This window comes from Lissotriton vulgaris, chromosome 9 (assembly GCF_964263255.1).
Source record: "Lissotriton vulgaris chromosome 9, aLisVul1.2, whole genome shotgun sequence".
Classification (NCBI taxonomy): domain Eukaryota; kingdom Metazoa; phylum Chordata; class Amphibia; order Caudata; family Salamandridae; genus Lissotriton; species Lissotriton vulgaris.
The window spans coordinates 538,450,556-538,473,419 of NC_141697.1; the positions used below are offsets into that span (position 1 = coordinate 538,450,556).

The following is a 22,864-nucleotide window of genomic DNA, read 5'->3' on the forward strand; positions in this document are numbered from 1 at the left end:
AATCAAGCACAAGAACAGATCCTTTCATGTCAATTAAGGTGTCAATCTTTTGAATGGGAATATGTTTGACTTCCTGTGGAGTTTTCATAAAATAAAACAGAACACTCCGCTAGTTAGGTATTTCCTTTTTACTGCACGACAGGCATCAACCCACCCACATATATAAACAGAAAATTATGTGCGCTGTAGTAATCTCGGATCCCTCACTACAGAAATTCCTGAAGCACTTTTCTGAGATTCAACAAGCTGTATAAATACAACTCAAACAAACCAAGAGAAGTATGATAAGAAACGCAAACAAACATTGCACATCACAACCAGCTTACAAAGATGGTGATCAAGTATAGCTGGCTAGTAATCACCTACGACTTGAAAGAATGAATGAATGAATGAGAGGTATTTGTATAGCATGAACAGATACTCATAAATGAGTTTCCCAGCGCTACCAAGGACAAGATAATAAGAGGATAGAGTGAAGTAAGATATTATAAGTTAAACAGGGATGTTTTTAAACATTTGCGGAAGATGGATTCAGTTTCTGTGCTTCTGAGTTGATAGGGGAATAGGTTCCACATTTTCGCAACGCATACAAAAGAGAGGTACCACCGCGTCTCCTTTTAAAAGGAGGAACCTAAATGAGGTGGGACTGACAGGAACATCGATTTCTGCTGAACTGGTACTAAGTGATTTTTTCGTTCAGATAGCTGGGACCGATGTTATTCAGGGCACTCTATGCTAAGGTCAGTGCTTTAACCTCTTCCATGCTCATGACAAGGTCAGCTCGTCATGAGACACAGTGGAACTGTGCTTATGACAAGTTGACCTTGTCATGAGCAATGGTATATCTTACTTTCCAGCACACAGCGGGAAAACCACTTAGCAGCCAAGGTGTTAAAGATGATCCTTTTATTCACAGGGACCCAGGGCAGGTGGGTAAGGAATGGTGAAGTGTGGGTACCTTTTTGCAAAATAAAAAGGAGTCACGCTGCCACATTTTTGACCACTTGCAGTTGAAGGCCTAAATATGCAGTTAAACCAAGGTACAAGGCATTCACGTAGCCCAGACGAGAGGAGATCATAGCTTGAACTACGGTTTTGCTGGCCTCCCATGGAAAAAGTGGGAGGAATTTCTTGAGACCCTTAAGGTTCCACATACAGATTCTATCAACTGTGTGGATCTGAGTCTTAAAAGATAGGACATTATCGCAGATGACCCCCAGGTTTATAGCTGCCAGGATTGTGGGAGGTCCATCCTTGGGCTAAGCACTATCACAACCTACATTAGAGTTAGGCCCTAACAGTATGATTTCTGTTTTGTTTTCTGTCAGTCAATCTAAGATTGCTGTCATGCAATCTGAGAAGGGAACTTTGCAGTATTCTAATTTGCCAGGTAACAAAATACCAGCTGGGTATAGTCAGCATATGAAACTATCATAATGCCGAATGTCTCAACCAGGGTGGCTAAAGGAGACATGTACATTATAAACAATGTAGAAGTATGAGCAGAGCCTTAGGGTAACCTACATTTTAGAGGTATCGCTTGGAAAGGTGAGGTCTCATCCAAATTGCTTGCTCTTGCTCAAAGACAAATGAGGTCAGACAAACAAGTACTACACCTCTGACCCCACAATCAGACAGGCGTTGTAAAAGGATGTCATGGGGGCAGTGTTGTACTCTGCATGGAGCTCGAACAGAAAAAGTGTGGCATTGTGTCAGCAGTCCAAGGACATTTTTGTAGTGACGCAGTGAATTCCTGCAGCGCAGTTTTGGTGCTGTGTCGAGATCAAAAACCTGACTGAGACGGGTGCATGAGGTGATAGGATTCTAAAAACTCTGACCCGGGACCTGACTTAGGCGACCCTCCTATCAATCCTGTTCTTCTGTTGGATCTCCCCCCAGTCACCACCGACACTTTTCTTCCCCTTCTTCGCAAAGTTCGTTCTGGTTCTCCTTCTGACAGCTGCCCAGCTCATGTTGCTCGGAATGTTTTCCTCGACCTCCCCGAGGCTCCCCTCTCCCTGCTTAATAATTCCCTCAACCTGTGTGTGGTTCCCAGTTCCTTTAAATCCGCCATTGTGACTCCTATCCTGAAAAAACCTGGGGCGGATCCGGCCTGCCTCACCAATTTTCGACCTATATCCCTGCTTCCATTTCTGGGCAAACTAATGGAGGCCCACGTCTCCAGCTGTCTCGGTTCATTCATTGAGAGCTCAAAGTTTCTGGATCAGCACCAGGCTGGATTTAGACCTCTGCACTCCACGGAGGCAGGTTTATCCTTTATTGGCTCTTTACTCCACAGCTATACCCCTTCCCGAACACTCAGGTCGACTGGCCTTAACCTCTTTGCTACCTGCACGTTTAAGCGCAAAAGGCTCGGAGTTTAAGATTTGCCTCACAAGCTCCCCGCCTGTGGAATTCCCTCTCCCCTGAACTTCGTCACATCCCCTCCTACCAGATGTTCAGAATAGCCCTGAAGACATGGTTGTTTGTACAGGCATTCGATTACACCCTTCCTGCTCTCTCCTCTGCTAGTCCTTCTCTAAGCGCCAAGAAGCCGCCGGCGAACGTGCGCTCTATAAATTTCTTTTTCGTTCATTCATTCATTCTGAGAGTTGTTTATTTACTATAGATTCTAGTATTTTGGTGGCTGCTCAGGAAAAAGATATAGGTCTAAAATTAGATAGAATCTTACTATCTGCTAAAAGTTTTTTTAGTAGTGGGATTACACTAGCTTGTTACTATAAAAAAAGGACCTGAGCCAGTTTGGATGGAGGTATTAAACACCTCTGCATAAACAGGGTCGATAATCTCTGTTGTTTATTTTATTATACGGGGCAAGGGTCAAATGGTGATCCAGGTATACATGATAGAAGACGTCTTTTTATTGCTTCTTCATTTGGAGGAATGAAAGATATCAGTAAATTAGATCGGTTAGGTTCAGAAGGGGCCAACGGAAGGACATGGGAGGACGATGCTGTACGACCTCCAAGTTTATTTGTATTTGAATAATTACAAAGTCAGGAACTGCGTAAATTACATCCATGATATTGAGGGCCTTATACTATTTAGCAAATAATGAACCTAGTCTCTTACAGTCTACAACTACCAGAGGACATGCCTTTCTCCCAGTGTTCCATGTCTCTCTGCTCTGACCTTGTCATGCCCAAACCCAACGACTACCACCACCACCACCTCCTCTAAAAATTGTTGGTCATCTAGAATTTGCATTACAGAAAATCCTTAACTCAAAGAGATAAAAAGGCTATTTATTCTACTTAATAGATTGAAAGGGTTAAGGCACAGATGATCAATCATGGAAACTGACTGGGAACGTCCATGCCCCTCGGTTGGTATGACTCTTTCATTCACAAAACCCCCATAAACCTCACCCTGTGTGTCACCCTTTGTGGGGAGGAACTGTTATGATTACTAACTCTTGCATGCCAGCATGCCCCATATGTGCATCAGGTTATAGCATTAAGAGCCATGTAGTCCTACCCTCCTTTTACACAGCTTAGGCTAAATGTTGTTCCCCCTATCTTTTAGACAAACATTTTTAAACGAAAACTCTATAGAGTTCAGTTGGTTCTGTGTTTTGCTAGGCATAAACTAGCATTGCCATGTGCCAGATTTCAATATTTTCCTCAGGATTGTAATGATCCACATTTGTGACTATCATGATGTTTGTACCAAGCACCATGTCAGCTCCCCGTGCTTGTAAGTATCTTTGTAATTATTTAAGGCTTGGTTCCTTAGTAAATTATTATTTGTGTCAGGTGCACATTTAGAATTTCCCGTGGTGGTTGCTTATAATGGTTTCACGTGCAAGCACTTATTACACATGTTAGCAATTATCCATGTGCCTGCAAACAAGAATTGTCTCGAAACCATGAGTCACAATAAACACGTGCTCTTCCAGAATAGGGAACCACAGAAATATAATTAACTACATGCCCCTCCAGTACAATAGAACCAATGATAGATAGTCCAGTTAAACCCCAGTTGGACGCTTGGCTTTATTCCTTCAAGAAGAAACTCTCCACTGTCTCCCTGGAGCCCGAACCCCTCCCTCAGACTTCGTCCAGCATCCTGCCTGGCCGGCGATATCTGCGCACTTGCAGACATCTCCGAGCAGCTAATCTGAGTTCCCTTAATCCTGGCATCTCACAGAAAGGCCTACCGTTGAGGAACGGCGGCAATCCCTTGTGCTCTGGAAGTCGCCTGGAATATTGGTTGCACATCCAGGTCCGTTCTGCAGATGTCATCACTTGGAACTCTGAAATTAAAGAAAAGAAAAGCAAAGGGAAAAAGAACAACATTAGTGCACTGTTCTTGTTTTCTCAGTGACTCTGTTGATTTCAAGCTTGCAATACTCAGGAACTTGTGCATTTATTCCTGAACTGAGTAACAACACTATTAAGAGCACCAGAGACCTTCCCATGAGAAAAAAAAGAGGATAGAGGGATGAAGCTGAAAGACAAAGCAAAATTCTTCTGAAGCATATGGCATAAAATGCTCAATGAGGAGACTTAGAACCATGACTTAGGACTCAATATAAGAGTTGTGTGTCTCCTTACCACAAGAGATCATAATACGTGTTTACTGTTTTAATTACTTTGTAAGTCTGTTTCATTACTTGGAGTGTTACAAGAAATTGATTATGTTTATTGGTATAATGACTAATGTGATTTATGTTACTTTTTCCTAGTTGTTCATTAGAGCACCATAGAATGAGCATTCCCAAAAAGGGAGATAGTTGGGTGTCCCGTGTATAACAGTGAGTCAGACCAACATCCAGTGATTCAGTCATTTCCTTTTTTGTTGTTTTATCCAGACTCCGTTCACTCCTGGGATAGTGTCTGTTTGACGTAATACTTTCTTTGGTTGAGGGCTGCGTTGGGAGACAGATGGGTGCTGCATCGTCTATGCAGACCAGTTTTCCTAGTCAGCTGTCAGACAGAAAACTAAGCCACTTAAAGCTTTTTTGCCCAGACAATATGGACCCAGGAAATTTGATAAATGCTCAGGATCTAGCTCAGACATTACCAGAGATTTCCAGTGAGGAAATTCCCGAAATGGCAATATTAACTAGGGCCCTTGGAGAGCTGTAGAGTGCCTTGCGCCAAGAAATTCAAACCCTCAGGGATACACTGGTGCAATATCCCCCACATTATTTGTTCTGGTTAGATTCAGGATTCATTTCCAAGGATAAACAATTTGTCACTCAATCCATGCCGTTTACAATTGAATCAAGGGCAACAGAGCTGTCATGGAATGAGAGAACAGCCTGTACTAATGACACTGTATATACATTTACTCCCACTTCGCTGGCTCCCCTAGAGGGCTTTTTTGCAGATAGCACTAACTTTAATGCATTCTGCAGACGATGTCAACTGCAATTATTGTGTAAACTGGGGCCAATCACCTCTGATACAGCCTGCATTGCATTTATCAACACCCACCTAAATGGTAACGGTGCAAATGAACAAGTTACTTACCTTCGGTAACACTTTTTCTGGTAGATACAATATCTGCCTGTGGATTCCTCACCTTGTGAATATCCCCCTTGTGCCAGCAACATTCGGAAATTCTTTTGTAGCCTCGCGCTGATGTGGACTCGGACGTCATAGAGACACGACATCGCTCGCGACTCCGCTGACGTCACCGACGCCTACAATAGGCCCACGCCGGCGTGAAGACATCAGTCCCGCCCTTTTTTCCGTGCCATCGAGGCACACGGACAGACAAATGACAGTAGATATATACAAAGTATACACAGTACACAATAGTCAATGCAAAACACACAGTGCAAAGCAAATGCAGGAAAGCAATTGAAACATTTCATTGACATCAAAATAATTATACATTACAGTACAATAACTCTGGCATAGAAGAGTGGACAACGGGGAGGCGGGTGGGTCAGTGAGGAATCAACAGGCAGATATTGTATCTACCAGAAAAAGCGTTACCGAAGGTAAGTAACTTGTTCTTCTGATAGATACATCTGCCGTGTGGATTCCTCACCTTGTGAGTAGAGTCCCACAGCAGTCCCCACTCCCGGAGGAGGGAGTCCACTCTTCTAAACCAGAAAATCCTGAAGGACAGAGCGAGCAAAGTGACCGTCCCTCCTCACCTCGGAATCCAAGCAGTAATGCTTCGCGAAAGTGTGGAGGGAAGACCAAGTTGCCGCTCTACAAATATCCTCAACAGGTACACCTCTAGCCAACGCTGAGGTCGAAGACTTAGCTCTTGTAGAATGAGCCCTTATACCCTCTGGTGGCTCCTTACCGGCCAAAGAGTAGCAGATCTTAATGCAGAGAACGATCCATCTTGATAGGGTTCTTTTATGGACCGCCTTTCCCTTCTTGCAACCAGCAAACCCAACGAAGAGCTGGTCCTCCAAACGAAAATCCTTGGATCTGTCCAAGTAAAAGGAAACCGCCCTCTTAGGGTCCAGACGGTGCAGTCTCTACTACTCCTTAGAAGGGTGAGGGGGAGGATAAAAGGAAGGTAGGGTAATGGACTGACCCAAATGGAAAGGAGTCACCACCTTAGGCAGAAAAGCAGCCCTGGTCCTGAGAACCATTCGATCAGCATGAATGGTCAGGAATGGGGGCTTAGAACTCAGAGCTTGAAGTTCACTTACCCTCCTTGCCGAGGTTATTGCAAAGAGGAAGACTGCTTTAAAAGTTAGAAGCCTCATGGGACATTTGTGAAGAGGCTCAAAAGGAGCACCCATCAAAAAGGACAAAACAAGATTTAAGTCCCACTGAGGCACAATAAAAGGAGAAGGAGGGAACTTATTAGTGAGGCCCTTCAAAAATCTCAAAACCACGGGAGACTTAAAAAGAGACGGCTGGTCAGGCAAGCAGAGAAATGCCGACAGCGCCGAAAGGTAGCCCTTCACAGTAGCAACAGCAAGCCCCTGTTGCGCCAGAGAAAGGGCAAACTGGAGAACGTCAGACAAATGGGCTCCCACAGGGTCAATAGACTTCTCCCTACACCACTCGACAAATTTCGACCATCTATAAGAATAGATGGACTTAGTGGAGTCACGCCTGGCGGATAAGATGACATCCACAACGTCAGGCGGGAGGGAAAAGGAATTCAGGTTGCCCCGCTCAATATCCAGGCATGAAGGCGTAATGTCTGGAGGTGGGGGTGTAGAACCTGCCCCTCCATCTGAGAGAGGAGGTCTGCCCTGAGAGGGAGACGGAGCGGCCGGTGAGAGGAGAGGTGGAGAAGATCTGAGTACCACACCCTTCTTGGCCAATCCGGGGCGACCAATATAACTTGGGCCCGGTCTAGGTGAATCTTCCTCAGAACCCGAGGAATCAAGGGTATGGGAGGAAACGCGTAAAGGAGTTGATTTCCCCAACTCAACTGAAACGCGTCCCCCAAGGCTCCTTGCATTGGATACTGGAGACTGCAGAATGACGGGCAGTGAGCATTCTCGCAAGTGGCAAACAGGTCCACCCGAGGAGTCCCCCACATCTGAAAGATGTTGTGAACCACCTCCGGGTGAAGCCTCCACTTGTGACCGACAGAGAACTGCCGACTGAGACCGTCTGCTCGAACGTTCAGAACCCCGGCCAGATGATTTGCCATCAGACAAATCTGATGGTCCTGAACCCAGAACCAGAGACGCAGTGCCTCTCTGCAGAGACACTGCGATCCCACTCCTCCCTGTTTGTTGATGTACCACATCGCGGTCGTGTTGTCCGTCAGGACTTGAACCGACTGACCGCGAAGGGAAGGGAGGAAGGCCTTGAGTGCCAAACGAATCGCCCGCAATTCTAGAAGGTTGATGTGAAACAACCTTTCCTCTGGAGACCAAAGACCCTTGACCTCCAGATCCCCCAGATGAGCACCCCACCCTAGAGTGGGCGCATCCGTTATCACCGTGGCCACTGGAGGAGGCAGATGAAAGGGCTTCCCCTGAGACAGGTTGCCTTCCACGCCCCACCAAGACAGATCCGCTGCAGTTTCTCTGGAGATATTCACTGACTCCCTGAGATCTCCGTTGTGCTGAAACCACTGCCTGCGGAGGCACCACTGGAGTGCCCTCATGTGCCAGCGTGCATGGTTGACCTGGAGAATGCAAGAAGCCATCAGACCAAGCAGGCGAAGGACCTTCAGGACCGGAACAACCGCTCCATTGTAAAATAAAGGGATCATTTCCTGTATGTCGCGAATCCTTTGAGGTGGAGGGAATGCACGACATACAGTTGTGTCCAGTACAGCACCAATGAACAGGTTGCGCTGGGAGGGCACCAGGTGAGATTTGGGTACATTTATCGAAAACCCCAACCTGTACAACAACTGGGTTGTCTCCTGCAGATGATGAAGCACAATCTCCGACGACTCCGCTTTGATCAGCCAGTCGTCCAGATAGGGGAATACAGGAATCCCCGATCTTCTGAGATGCGCCGCCACCACTGCCATCACCTTGGTGAAGACTCGAGGCGCAGTAGTAAGTCCAAACGGAAGGACCGCAAACTGATAGTGCTGCGATCCCACCGTAAAACGGAGATACTTCCTGTGCGACTTCAGGATGGGGATGTGGAAATACGCATCCTAAAGTCGAGCGACACCATCCAGTCTTCTTCCAGGAGAGCCTGAAGAACCTGAGCAAGGGTGAGCATCTTGAATTTCTCCTGCTTCAGATAAAAATTCAAGATCCTGAGATCCAGGATTGGACGAAGCCTGCCATCCTTCTTGGGAATCATGAAATACCGGCAGTAGCATCCCTGACCCCTTTCCCGCTCTGGGACCACCTCTATCGCACCGTTCCTCAATAGAGTTTGGACTTCCTCCTGAAGGAGAAACAGATGTTCCTCTGAGCAATACCCTTGGCAAGGAGGGTAATTGGGAGGGAATTCCCGAAAGGGAAGGGCATACCCATTTTCTACGAGATTGAGAACCCAAAGATCTGATGTAACCGATTCCCAATCTCGTAGAAAGTGGGTAAGCCGGCCCCCCACTGGGCCTACATGATCCTGAATGGCGGATCTAGGGCTGCTTTTCTGTGGCTGGGGGGTTGGAGGAGGTGGAGGAGGAATTGGGCTGACGCCCTCGAGGACGTGCTCTCTGCTTTCCCCTGTATGATCTATACAAGGTATTCTGCTGCTGCTGCTGTTGTTGCTGCTGCTGACCTTGTCTATATGAACGAAAGGAGCGGCCAAACCCTCTAAATTTCCTGGTCGTAGAACCTCTGATCTGAAGGCCAAGAGATCTAGCCGTTGCCCTGCTGTCCTTGAATCTCTCCAAGGCCGTATCTGCTTTCCTTCCAAAGAGCCCCTCACCATCAAAAGGCAAATCCAATAAAGCAGACTGCACATCAGCTGAAAAATCAGATGACTTCAACCAGGCTGAATGCCTCGTGGCAAACGCTGTGCCCATGATCCTTGCCACTGAATACGTAGTATCAAGCCCGCTTTGGATGACTTGACGGGCAGCCGCTTGAGAGTCAGACAAGGCTTCCTCAAAGTCTTTTCTGCTATCCTCAGGAACCTTAGGGATTAATGAACGCATAGAATCCATAAGAGCATGAATATATCTTCCCATAAGGCAAGTGGCATTCGAAGATTTCAGTGCCATACTAGCCGAAAAAAAGTCTTTTTTTGCAATTTGGTCCTGTTTCTTGGCCTCGTTGTCGCCAGGCACCTGCGGAAAAGCCCCAACCGACTTTTTAGAACATGCGGCCTGAATCACCAAACTCTCAGGAGACGGTGTGATGACAAGAATGCAGGGTCCTCAGGAACCACCCTATATCTCCTAGCCACATTTTTGGAAACTGCAGGAGCAGAAAAAGGCTTTTTCCATACCTCCATAATGGGATCCTTTAAGGCATCATTAAATGGTAGTAAAGGCTCCACTGTCGACTTTGGAGAATGAAGAGCCTCAGTCAATACATTAGACTTAAATTCAACAGTAGGCAAAGACAAACCCAAAAGTCCAGCTGCCTTCTTCATGATTACATGATACGGTTGAACATCCCTGGAGGGTGCATCAGATCCCGAAGGCAAAGACCATTCCGGGGAAAATTCGAGACCACTTGCCTCTGCCAGGTCGTCAAAACTACCCCCATCCAGCTCACCTTCCTCCATGTCAGAAGAAGACTCATCAATCCTCTGTTCATCAAGCAGACGTTAAGCTTCTCTTCGAGATCTGAATTTAACTCGAAGTGCAGCCGAATCCAACGCCGAATCCGACGGCGCCGGAGCCGACTTCGGAACCGAATCCGAGGGCTTGGAAGGAGGATCCATAGACTTGCTTGGAGCCGGTGACGTCGGAGCAGGAGTCATCAACTTCAGGCGGGCCGGCCTCGATACCGGCGTCGACCCTGGTGGAGCTTGGTACTGCCACAGCGGAGTCGGTGTTGGCATATACGACATGAATGGTGCCGGAGCATATGAGTGAGGAACACCCAAATTAAAGGCCATAGGACCCATGGGACCCGACGGCGCACCAGAGGGGAACCATGATCTCGAGAAAACACCATACATCGCGTTTAAAAACGCAGAAGGGTCCTGACCTGGTGTCGGGAATGGTGGATGCTCAGGATGACCTCGAGGTAGGTTTGAATCTGTTTCGTCAACAGGATTCGAAGACTCTCCCTCAACAGGAACACCTTCGGCGTCAACCGGAGCCGGAGATCGAGCCGGAGACGGAGCCGGATTCGGATCCGGAACCGGAGTCGGAGAATGGACCACCGACTCCGAAGGCGAAGCCTCACCTTCTTGATCCGACACTTGCAGAGGAATCACTTTCGACTTCATCCTCCTGGGAGATTTTGATCTTGAACCAGACTTATCCCCTGAATGATGACGGGATTCATGCCTCCTTTTCTTATGCTTTCTTCGAGAACCGGAAGCGTGATCAGAAAAAGACTTTGAGGCCGACGCCTCACGAGACCTCGACCTGGATCTCGACTTTGATCTCCTCTAGTGCTTCGAAGATTTTCTAACCTTACTCGCCTTAAGGTTGGCCACAAGAAGCTTTGATTCCCTCTCTCGAAGAGCCTTCGGATTCATCTTCTGGCACGACGAACATCCTTCAACGTCGTGATCCGAACTCAAACACCATCTGCAGTCCTGGTGAGGGTCCGTAACGGACATCATCTTCCCACATTCTCAAAAAGGCTTAAACCCTGTTTTCTTTGTCGACATGACAACCGAGCAAAAAGGTCAGAGAATGGAGAATCGAGGAAACAAAGTATTAAAGATACTAGAAGCTACAGAGTAACCCGAAACCGTTAGCGTCGTCGACGCGGAAAAAAGGGAACTGATGTAATCACGCCGGCGTGGGCCTATTGTAGGCGTTGGTGACGTCAGCGGAGTCACGAGCGATGTCGTGTCTCTATGACGTCCGAGTCCACGTCGGCGCGAGGCTACAAATGAATTTCCGAATGTTGCTGGCGCAAGGGGGATATTCACAAGGTGAGGAATCCACATGGCAGATGTATCTATCAGAATGGGCAATACCTCTCATTGAGAATACCGATCCACTGTTGCACAAATATGCTAGGTTTTAAGAACCTATGCAACGCTTATTTACAAAGCATACGTCTATTAAGGTGGGTGATAATGAGCTTTTAAACCTACGACAGGGTAAGAACTTACTTATAATACAACCTTTCGCAAATTACTTACTGAATCTCAATGGCCCAAAGAAAAAAGCATATCCCTATTTTTTTAGGGTCTGAAAGATTAATTGAAAGTTTCTTTGGCTCACATAGTTGACCCTCCCTACCGATTGGGTGCGATTTATTGATCTAGTCGTTAGACTTGATTATCGACTTGCTGAGCATGAGAGCAACAGATCTAGAAATGAGCCAAGGCTGTTTTTGGTTCGATCTGAGTGAAAGCAGACTGATGTCAAGGTTAGGGATTCAGTAGAACCCATGCTAATTGGAAGAACAAGGGGTCATTATCTAGTAATGGAAAGGAACGATGCAGAAAATACATCTGTGCCTAAATTGTGGTAAAGCAGGACACATTGCCTGCAATTGTATCGCCAAACCAAAAAAGGCTCAGAAAAAGATGAAAGTCATCACAGAGGTTAAGTGTGGCCAGTTCCTTAAATATCCCTTGAGTAAAGAAACAAGAACCAGAAGTAGTGATGGCAGTTGATAGATCTGAATTATCATCAGAACTGATTACTTAACAAACGGTTCCCATAAACTTAATTTGTGATAATAGACAAAAAGACACCCCATCTTTCAATCTCATAGAAGTGCACACTTTCGGTGCTATCATAGGGATATCCTAGCTACAACTCTATAATCCCCTTATTGATTGGTCTTCAAGCTGGGTGAATTTAGGGTCACCATACTGTAGTTACAGTTGCTATACCACAGCACAAGACCTGATTCTACCCCAAATGTGTGTAGTAGTGGCACCAGAACTTTCAAACATCCTTCCAAAGAAATACTTGGATTTTCTGGATGTATACTACGTCACTGGAAATCCCCCTCGGCTCCTTCTCAGGAAGAGTGGTTGGTGGCAATGATGCAAACATCTTTCCGTGAACGCACAATTTATAATTTACAAGATCAGGCTTTCATTTTTCTCCAAATTTGGTCCCCTTTCCTGGAAACCACTGTGGACGATGACTCTGTTCCTACTCCTTCTTCTTCTACACACACTGTTTCTGCTTAACTCTATTCTCTCTATGATCCCCTCCCTGTTACTTTACTATTGATGCCTTTTCCCCTTCCTTTGTTCCACTTCTTTTCATATCTGTTCTTGTTACTCTGGTAATCTCTTCCTTTCTTTTCTTTTCCTTCTTTCTTTCTCTTTTCCTCTCTTTGCTTTTCTTTTTTCTTTCTTTTCTTTATCTTTTCCTCTATAGTATAATTTACCTATATTCTTCCTATTCTTACCACATATAGGATTATGGAATATATGTTAATTTTGTTTCCTCATATTTGTTATGCCTTATGTGAGTTCTCTTCTCATTTGTATTTTCTTCCATTTATCATAATATTATTCTGATTTATTACTACATATGTATTCGTATTTTCATCTGCAAATTTTAATAAAAAATTTCAAAACAAACATCCTTCCAAAGGAATACTTGGATTTTCTGGATGTATTTGATGAAAAGAAAGTCATTCAGCTACGCCCTCACAGGGACTTTGACTGTTGCATTGATTTTATTACAGGGGCTAACCTACCAAGTTGTCTCATTTACTCTCAATCGGAAACTGAGACTAATTATTTAAAGCAATACCTGGACGAATTGCTAGTTTTAGGCTTCATTCGTCATGCCACTTCCCTTGTTTCTTCCGCTCTATTCTTTGTCCCAAAGAAGAATGGTGATTTACATGCATGCATAGACTACAGGGCCCTCAATAAGTTAACAGTCTAGAATAGACACCTTTTGCCACCAATAACTGTTCTCTTGGATCAGGTGCGAAAGTCAACAGAATACAAAAGAGGGTGCTGGTTACATATTGGTTGTACCTAAAGTATTTTTTTAATGGAGGTAGATAGGCTATTAAATGCATGGTTATCACCATTATAGCCCATGGAAGAGTTTTACTAATGCTTATATTACCTTGGGACTCCCACTATGACAACGGAGAATGATTTCACCATGTAAATCTATGAAAGCTACCCCAATGCTGGATCATTATGTTTTCAGGAGTGGTGCCACTATCTACTGGGTGCAGAACATACAGTTACAGGTTAAACAGATCATAAAAATCTGAATTCTTTTCTATCCCTCAAACACTTGACACACAGACAGGTTAGAGAGCTCTTGTTTTTTAGTGAAAATTATGTTGTTCTTACGTACCATACTGGAACACATCAGACCAAGGCAGATATATTATCACAATGGGGTCATGATTCACCCAAATTAGCACATCACCCACCCCAAAATCTATTAGGTTCTGAGCAGGTGTTAGGTACTTGTACTAAACAACAGTTTTTGGATAAGATAAAACAAAGGATGCAGCAGTTGAATATAGATGAATGGATCACAGAGTATGATAGTCTGGTATAGGATGGACACCCCTACCATGGTAACAACGTGTATGTAACCACTGAAAAACTCAGACATAAGGAGTAAAATTGGTGCAATGATAAACCACTTGCTGGACTTTCTGGCATTCAAAAAACTATTGCTAACTGTAAAAGATGGCTTTGGTGGCCTAACCTATCCATGGATGTGCACACTTAAGTGCGAGCCTGTCCCATATGCCCAGAATAAGTCGGTCCATACTCCATCATTGGGTTTATTGCACCACCCCTGGCCAGTGCCTCCATACCCCTGGCATGCCATCAGTATGAACTTTGTAACCAATTTGCCAAATTCCAATGGTTTTATTACTATATGAGTAGTAGTGGGTCTGTTCTCTACAATGGCATATTTAATCCTTAAGAGGCGATCCATAGCGCCAAAGCACCTGTAGACTTATTCACCCACTACAATTTATGATTACATGGTCTCCCATCAATCTTTATTTCCTATAGAGCCCTCAATTTGTATCAAGGTTTTGGCAAAACCTATGCAAATCCTTAGATATCGATGCTCGTCTCTCGTCCACTTACCACCCACAAACAGATGATCAGGCAGAACGAGTAAATCAAGCACAAGAACAGATCCTTTCAAGTCAATTAAGGTGTCAATCTTCGGAATGGGAATATGTTTGACTTCCTGTGGAGTTTTCATGAAATAAAACTGAACACCCCGCTAGTTAGGTATTTCCTTTTTACTGCACGACAGGCATCAACCCACATATATAAACAGAAAATTATGTGCGCTGTAGTAATCTCGGATCCCTCACTACAGAAATTCCTGAATCCCTTTTCTGAGATTCAACAAGCTGTATGAATACAACTCAAACAAACCAAGAGAAGTATGATAAGAAACGCAAACAAACATTGCACACCACAAACAGCTTACGTGGTGATCAAGTATAGCTGGCTAGTAATCACCTACGGCTTGAAAGAATGAATGAATGAATGAGAGGTATTTGTGTAGCATGAACAGATACTCATAAATGAGTTTCCCAGCGCTACCAAGGACAAGATAATAGGAGGATAGAGTGAAGTAAGATATTATGAGTTAAACAGGTATGTTTTTAAACATTTGCGGAAGATGGATTCAGTTTCTGTGCTTCTGAGTTGATAGGGGAATAGGTTCCACATTTTCGCAACGCATACAAAAGAGAGGTACCACCACGTCTCCTTTTAAAAGGAGGAACCTACATGAGGTGGGACTGACGGGAACATCGATTTCTGCTGAACTGGTCCTAAGTGATTCTTTCATTCCGATAGCTGGGACCGATGTTATTCAGGGCACTCTGTGCTAAGGTCAGTGCTTTAAAGATGATCCTTTTATTCACAGGGACCCAGGGCAGGTGGGTAAGGAATGGTGAATTGTGGGTACCTTTTTGCAAAATAAAAAGGAGTTACGCTGCCACATTTTTGACCACTTGCAGTTGAAGGCCTAAATATGCAGTTAAACCAAGGTACAAGGCATTCACGTAGCCCAGACGAGAGGAGATCATAGCTTGAACTACGGTTTTGCTGGCCTCCCATGGAAAAAGTGGGAGGAATTTCTTGAGACCCTTAAGGTTCCACATACAGATTCTATCAACTGTGTGGATCTGAGTCTTAAAAGATAGGACATTATCGCAGATGACCTCCAGGTTTATAGCTGCCAGGATTGTGGGAGGTCCATCCTTGGGCTAAGCACTATCACAACCTACATTAGGGTTAGGCCCTAACAGTATGATTTCTGTTTTGTTTTCTTTCAGTCAACCTAAGATTGCTGTCATGCAATCTGAGAAGGGGACTTTGCAGCATTCTAATTTGCCAGGTAACAAAATACCAGCTGGGTATAGTCAGCATATGAAACTATCATAATGCCGAATGTCTCAACCAGGGTGGCTAAAGGAGACATGTACATTATAAACAGTGTAGAAGTATGAGCAGAGCCTTGGGGTATCCTACATTTTAGAGGTTTGGCTTGGAAAGGTGAGGTCTCATCCAAATTGCTTGCTCTTGCTCAAAGAGAAATTAGGTCAGACAAACAAGTACTGCACCTCTGACCCCACAATCAGACAGGCATTGTAAAAGGATGTCATGGGGGCAGTGTTGTACTCTGCATGGAGCTCGAACAGAAAAAGTGTAGCATTGTGTCAGCAGTCCAAGGACATTTTTGTAGTGACGCAGTGAATTCCTGCAGCGCAGTTTTGGTGCTGTGTCGAGATCAAAAACCTGACTGAGACGGGTGCATGAGGTGATAGGATTCTAAAAACTCTGACCCGGGACCTGACTTAGGCGGCCCTCCTATCAATCCTGTTCTTCTGTGGGATCTCCCCCCAGTCACCACCGACACTTTTCTTCCCCTTCTTCGCAAAGTTCGTTCTGGTTCTCCTTCTGACAGCTGCCCAGCTCATGTTGCTCGGAATGTTTTCCTCGACCTCCCTGAGGCTCCCCTCTCCCTGCTTAATAATTCCCTTAACCTGTGTGTGGTTCCCAGTTCCTTTAAATCCGCCATTGTGACTCCTATCCTGAAAAAAACCTGGGGCGGATCCGGCCCCCCTCACCAATTTTCGACCTATATCCCTGCTTCCATTTCTGGGCAAACTACTGGAGGCCCACGTCTCCAGCTGTCTCGGTTCGTTCATTGAGAGCTCAAAGTTTCTGGATCAGCACCAGGCTGGATTTAGACCTCAGCATTCCAGGGAGGCAGGTTTATCCTTTATTGGCTCTTTACTCCACAGCTATACCCCTTCCCAAACACTCAGGTCGACTGGCCTTAACCTCTTTGCTACCTGCACGTTTAAGCGCAAAAGGCTCGGGGGTTTAAGATTTGCCTCACAAGCTCCCCGCCTGTGGAATTCCCTCTCCCCTGAACTTCGTCACATCCCCTCCTACCAGATGTTCAGAATAGCCCTGAAGACATGGTTGTTTGTACAGGCATTCGATTACAAACTTCCTGCTCTGTCCTCTGCTAGTCCGTCTCTAAGCGCCAAGAAGCCGCCGGCGAACGTGCGCTCTATAAATTTCTTTTTCGTTCATTCATTCATTCTGAGAGTTGTTTATGTACTATAGATTCTAGTATTTTGGTGGCTGCTCAGGAAAAAGATATAGGTCTAACATTAGATAGAATCTTACTATCTGCTAAAGGTTTCTTTAGTAGTGGGATTACACTAGCTTGTTTCTATAAAAAAAGGACCTGAGCCAGTTTGGATGGAGGTATTAAACACCTCTACATAAACAGGGTCGATAACCTCTGTTGTTTATTTTATTATACGGGGCAAGGGTCAAATGGTGATCCAGGTATACATGATAGAAGACGTCTTTTTATTGCTTCTTCATTTGGAGGAATGAAAGATATCAGTAAATTAGATCGGTTAGGTTCAGAAGGGGCCAACGGAAGGACATGGGAGGACGATGCTGTAAGACCTCCAAGTTTATTTGTATTTGAATAATTACAAAGTCAGGAACTGCGTAAATTACATCCATGATATTGAGGGCCTTATACTATTTAGCAAATAATGAACCTAGTCTCTTACAGACTGGAACTACCAGAGGACATGCCCTTTCTCCCAGTGTTCCATGTCTCTCTGCTCTGACCTTGTCATGCCCAAACCCAACGACTACCACCACCACCACCTCCTCTAAAAAATGTTGGTCATCTAGAATTTGCAGTACAGAAAATCCTTAACTCAAAGAGATAAAATGGCTATTTATTCTACTTAATAGATTGAAAGGGTTAAGGCTCAGATGATCAATCATGGAAACTGGCTGGGAACGTCCATGGCCCTCGGTTGGTATGACTCTTTCATTCACAAAACCACCATAAACCTCACCCTGTGTGTCACCCTTTGTGGGGAGGAACTGTTATGATTATTAACTCTTGCATGCCAGCATGCCCCATATGTGCATCAGGTTATAGCATTAAGAGCCATGTAGTCCTAGCCTCCTTTTACACAGCTTAGGCTAAATGTTTTCCCCTTATCTTTTAGACAAACATTTTTACACGAAAACTCGATAGAGTTCAGTTGGTTCTGTGTTTTGCTAGGCATAAACTAGCATTTCCATGTGCCAGATTTCAATATTTTCCTCAGGATTGTAATGATCTACATTTGTGACTATCATTATGTTTTTACCAAGCACCATGTCTGCTCCCTTTGCTTGTAATTATCTTCGTGTTTATTTAAGGCTTGGTTCCTTAGTAAATTATTTTTTGTGTCAGGTGCACATTTAGAATTTCCTATGGTGGTTGCTTATAATGGTTTCACGTGCAAGCACTTATTACACATGTTAGCAATTATCCATGTTCCTGCAAACAAGAATTGTCTTGAAACCGTGAGTCACAGCAAACACATGCTCTTCCAGAATATGGAACCACAGTAGTATAATTAACCACGTGCCCTCCAGTACAATAGAGCCAATGATAGATAGTCCAGTTAAACCCCAGTTGGGCGCTTGGCTTTATTCCTTCAAGAAGAAACTCTCCACTGTCTCCCTGGAGCCCGAACCCCTCCCTCTGACCTCGTCCAGCATCCTGCCTGACCGGCGATATCTGCGCACTTGCAGACATCTCCGAGCAGCTAATCGAGTTCCCTCGATCCTGGCATCTCACAGAAAGACCTACTGTTGAGGAACGGCGGCAATCCCTTGTGCTCTGGAAGTCGCCTGGAATATTGGTTCCGCATCCAGGTCCGTTCTGCAGGTGTCATCACTTGGAACTCTGAAATTAAAGAAAAGAAAAGCAAAGGGAAAAAGAACAACATTAGTGCACTGTTCTTGTTTTCTCGGTGACTCTGTTGATTTCAAGCTTGCAATATTCAGGAACTTGTGCATTTATTCCTGAACTGAGTAACAACACTATTGAGAGCATCAGAGACATTCCCATGAGCAAAAAAAGAGGATAGAGCGATGAAGCTGAAAGACAAAGCAAAATTCCTCTGAAGCATATGGCGTAAAATGCTCAATGAGGAGACTTAGAACCATGACTTAGGACTCAATATAAGAGTTGTGTGTCTCCTTACCACAAGAGATCATAATACGTGTTTACTGTTTTAATTACTTTGTAAGTGCGTTTCATTACTTGGAGTGTTTACAAGAAATTGATTATGTTTATTGGTACAATGACTAATGTGATTTATGTTACTTTTTCCTAGTTGTTCATTAGAGCACCATAGAATGCACATTCCCAAAAAGGGAGATTGTTGGTGTCCCGTGTATAACAGTGAGTCAGACCAACATCCAGTGATTCAGTCATTTCCTTTTTTGTTGTTTTTATCCAGACTCCGTTCACTCCTGGGACAGTGTCTGTTTGACGTAATACATTCTTTGGTTGAGTGCTGTGTTGGGAGTCAGAAGGGTCCAGCATCGTCTATGCAGACAAGTTTTCCTAGTCAGCTATCAGACAGAAAACTAAGCCACTTAAAGCTTTTTTGCCCAGACAATATGGACCCAGGGAATTTGATAAATGCTCAGGATCTAGCTCAGACATTACCAGAGATTTCCAGTGAAGAAATTCCCAATATGGCAATATTAACTAGGGCCCTTGGAGAGCTGTAGAGTGTAGTTCAAGCCTTGCGCCAAGAAATTCAAACCCTCAGGGATACACTGGTGCAATATCCCCCACATTATTTGTTCTGGTTAGATTCAGGATTCATTTCCAAGGATAAACAATTTGTCACTTAATCCATGACGTTTACAATTCAATCAAGGGCAACAGAGCTGTCATGGAATGAGAGAACAGCCTGTACTAATGACACTGTATTTACATTTACTCCCACTTCGCTGGCTCCCCTAGAGTGCTTTTTTGCAGATAGCACTAACTTTAATGCATTCTGCAGACAATGTCAACTGCAAATATTGTGTAAACTGGGGCCATCACCTCTGATACAGACTGCATTGCATTTATCATCACCCACCTAGATGGTAACGGTGCAAATTGGGCAATACCTCTCATTGAGAATACTGATCCACTGTTGCACAAATATGCTAGGTTTTAAGAAAATATGCAATGCTTATTTACAAAGCATACCTTTATTAAGGTAGGTGATAATGAGCTTTTAAACCTACGACTAAGCATGGGCGGAAAATCTGTTCCGCTCGCGGATTTTGCGGATTTTCGGTAAATTCGCAATCCGCGAACGCTCGCGAATTTACCGAAAATCCGCAAACTCGCACGTAGCGGATTTTTTTTTCTCGGTGATACAATTTTGCGGCGTGCGGTGTAAGTTCGCAATTGCGAACATGTAGGTGCGGCGGGCAGCAACAATCTTGCACTCGCGAAATTACAAAAATTTCAATTCTGCACAAGAAATCTACTAGCAAGCAGCATAGACCTTCTGAAAATGATGATTTTTATCAGAATAACTCCTCAGGTTGACATTTGCCTGCACTTTTTTGGATTTGAGGCCTTTTGATTTTCTTTGGATAACGTTTGGATTAGAAATCCACTTTCTCATATAAGCTTGTTTGGGGAATTACAGCTGCAGAAAAACGAGTTTTGCAAAAGTGAAAGCATTCAGCAGGTTCAAAAGTTCAAACTCATCTTTAGTAACCTTTCCCTGTAGTGCTTCCTGACAAGGGCCCATCCAGAGTTCAGTTGCTAGTTGCAACAATTGTATGACCCTGCTCTGACCCTCACAGCAGGCTCATAGAATAGCTACAAGAAGGCCACAAAGGTCCTGGAAAAAAAATTTGCACTGCAACAGAAAGCAAATTACAGATAAGGAAGCAGGTGCCAGACTGGAATTTTAAAACAGTGACACATTAATAAATCAACCCCAAATTAATTCATGTCAGTTGAAGCAGGCAGGTGTGCTTGCTTTTTCCCCCCATAATCTACAGTGATGATGAACCAGAGGGTGGCATTGATGTACCAGAGGGTGGCATGGGTGAAACAGAGGGTGGCAGGGGTGAAACAGAGGGTGCTGGGAACCTGTGATGATGAACCAGACGTAGAAACAACATAATCGCGACCGTTGCGAGCCGACATGTAAGTTCGCAATTGCGAACTGGTACAAAACCCTCGCGAACTGGCAGAAATCCTTGCGAACTGGCAGAAATCCTTGCGAACACAAAAAAACCCCTGCAAATTCGCGAGAATTCGCGGATTTTGCGGATTGCGAGTTCGCAAATTCGCAAAATTCGCGAACGCCAGATTCGCAAAATTCGCCCATGCTTACCTACAACAGGGTAAGAACTTACTTATAATACAACCTTTCGCAAATTACTTACTGAAACTTAATGGCCGAAAGAAAAAAGCATATCCCTGTTTTATAGGGTCTGAAAGATTAATTGAAAGATTCTTTGGCTCACATAGTTGACCCTCCCTACCGATTGGGTGCAATTTATTGATCTAGTCGTTAGACTTGATTATCGACTTCATGAGCATGAGAGCAACAGATCTAGAAATGAGCCAAAGCTGTTTTTGGTTCGATCTGAGTGAAAGCAGACTGATGTTAAGGTTAGGGATTCAGTAGAACCCATGCTAATTGGAAGAACAAGGTGTCATTATCTAGTAATGGAAAGGAACGATGCAGAAAATATATCTGTGCCTAAATTGTGGTAAAGCAGGACACTTTGCCTGCAATTGTATCGCCAAACCAAAAAAGGCTCAGAAAAAGATGAAAGTCATCACAGAGGGCAATCAGGAAAACATGCAAGCTCAACTAGTCCTGAGGTGAACTTGTCGAGTAGGTCTAATACGCTGACCTCAGAATGATAACATAGGTAAAATTCCACAACACCTAACCATTTCAGTCACCAAGATCATTTCCCCACAACAAAAACAGTTGCCTAAGCTCCTGGATTCAGCAGGCCCAGGCGATTTCTAGGATTTAAGTGTGGCCAGTTCCTTAAATATCACTTGAGTAAAGAAACAAGAACCAGAAGTAGTAATGGCAGTTGATAGATCTGAATTATCATCAGAATTGATTACTTAACAAATGGTTCCCATAAACTTAATTTGTGATAATAGTCAAAAAGACACCCCATCTTTCAATCTAATAGAGGTGCACACTTTCGGTGCTATCATAGGGATATCCTAGCTACAACTCTATATTCCCCTTATTGATTGGTCTTCATGCTGTGTGAATTTAGGGTCTCCATACTGTAGTTACAGTTGCTATACCACAGCACAAGACCTGATTCTACCCCAAACGTGTATAGTAGTGGCACCAGAACATTCAAACATCCTTCCAAAGAAATACTTGGATTTTCTGGATGTATTCGATGAAAAGAAAGCCATTCAGCTACGCCCTCACAGGGACTTTGACTGTTGCATTGATTTTATTACAGGGGCTAACCTACCAAGTAGTCTCATTTACTCTCAATCAGAAACTGAGACTAATTATCTAAAGCAATACCTGGACGAATTGCTAGTTTTAGGCTTCATTCGTCATGCCACTTCCCCTGTTTCTTCCGCCCTATTCTTTGTCCCAAAGAAGAATGGTGATTTACATGCATGCATAGACTACAGGGCCCTCAATAAGTTAACAGTCTAGAATAGACACCTTTTGCCACCAATAACTGTTCTCTTGGATCAGGTGCGAAAGTCAACAGAATACACAAGAGGGTGCTGGTTACATATTGGTTGTACCTAAAGTTTTTTTTTAATGGGGGTAGATAGGCTATTAAATGCATGGTTATCACCATTATAGCCCATGCAAGAGTTTTACTAATGCTTATATTACCTTGGGACTCCCACTATGACAACAGAGAATGATTCCACCATGTAAATCTATGAAAGATACCCCAATGCTGGATCATTATGTTTTCAGGAGTGGTGCTACTATCTACTGGGTGCAGAACATACAGTTACAGGTTAAACAGATCATAAAAATGTGAATTCTTTTCTATCCCTCAAGCAC

General features: G+C 44.2%; 1 protein-coding gene across 1 annotated transcript in view; it reads right to left on the reverse strand.

Moving 5' to 3' along the window:
• LOC147690382 (uncharacterized) overlaps positions 1-22,864 on the reverse strand; it is a 2,590,730-nt gene that overhangs the window by 2,060,509 nt on the left and 507,357 nt on the right. The window contains exons 6-7 of the mRNA XM_086936677.1: positions 18,625-18,720; positions 4,181-4,276 (exon numbers count right to left, since the gene is read on the reverse strand). Coding sequence (XP_086792803.1) covers positions 4,181-4,276; positions 18,625-18,720 — 192 coding nt within the window. The remainder of the gene's footprint in view (positions 1-4,180; positions 4,277-18,624; positions 18,721-22,864) is intronic.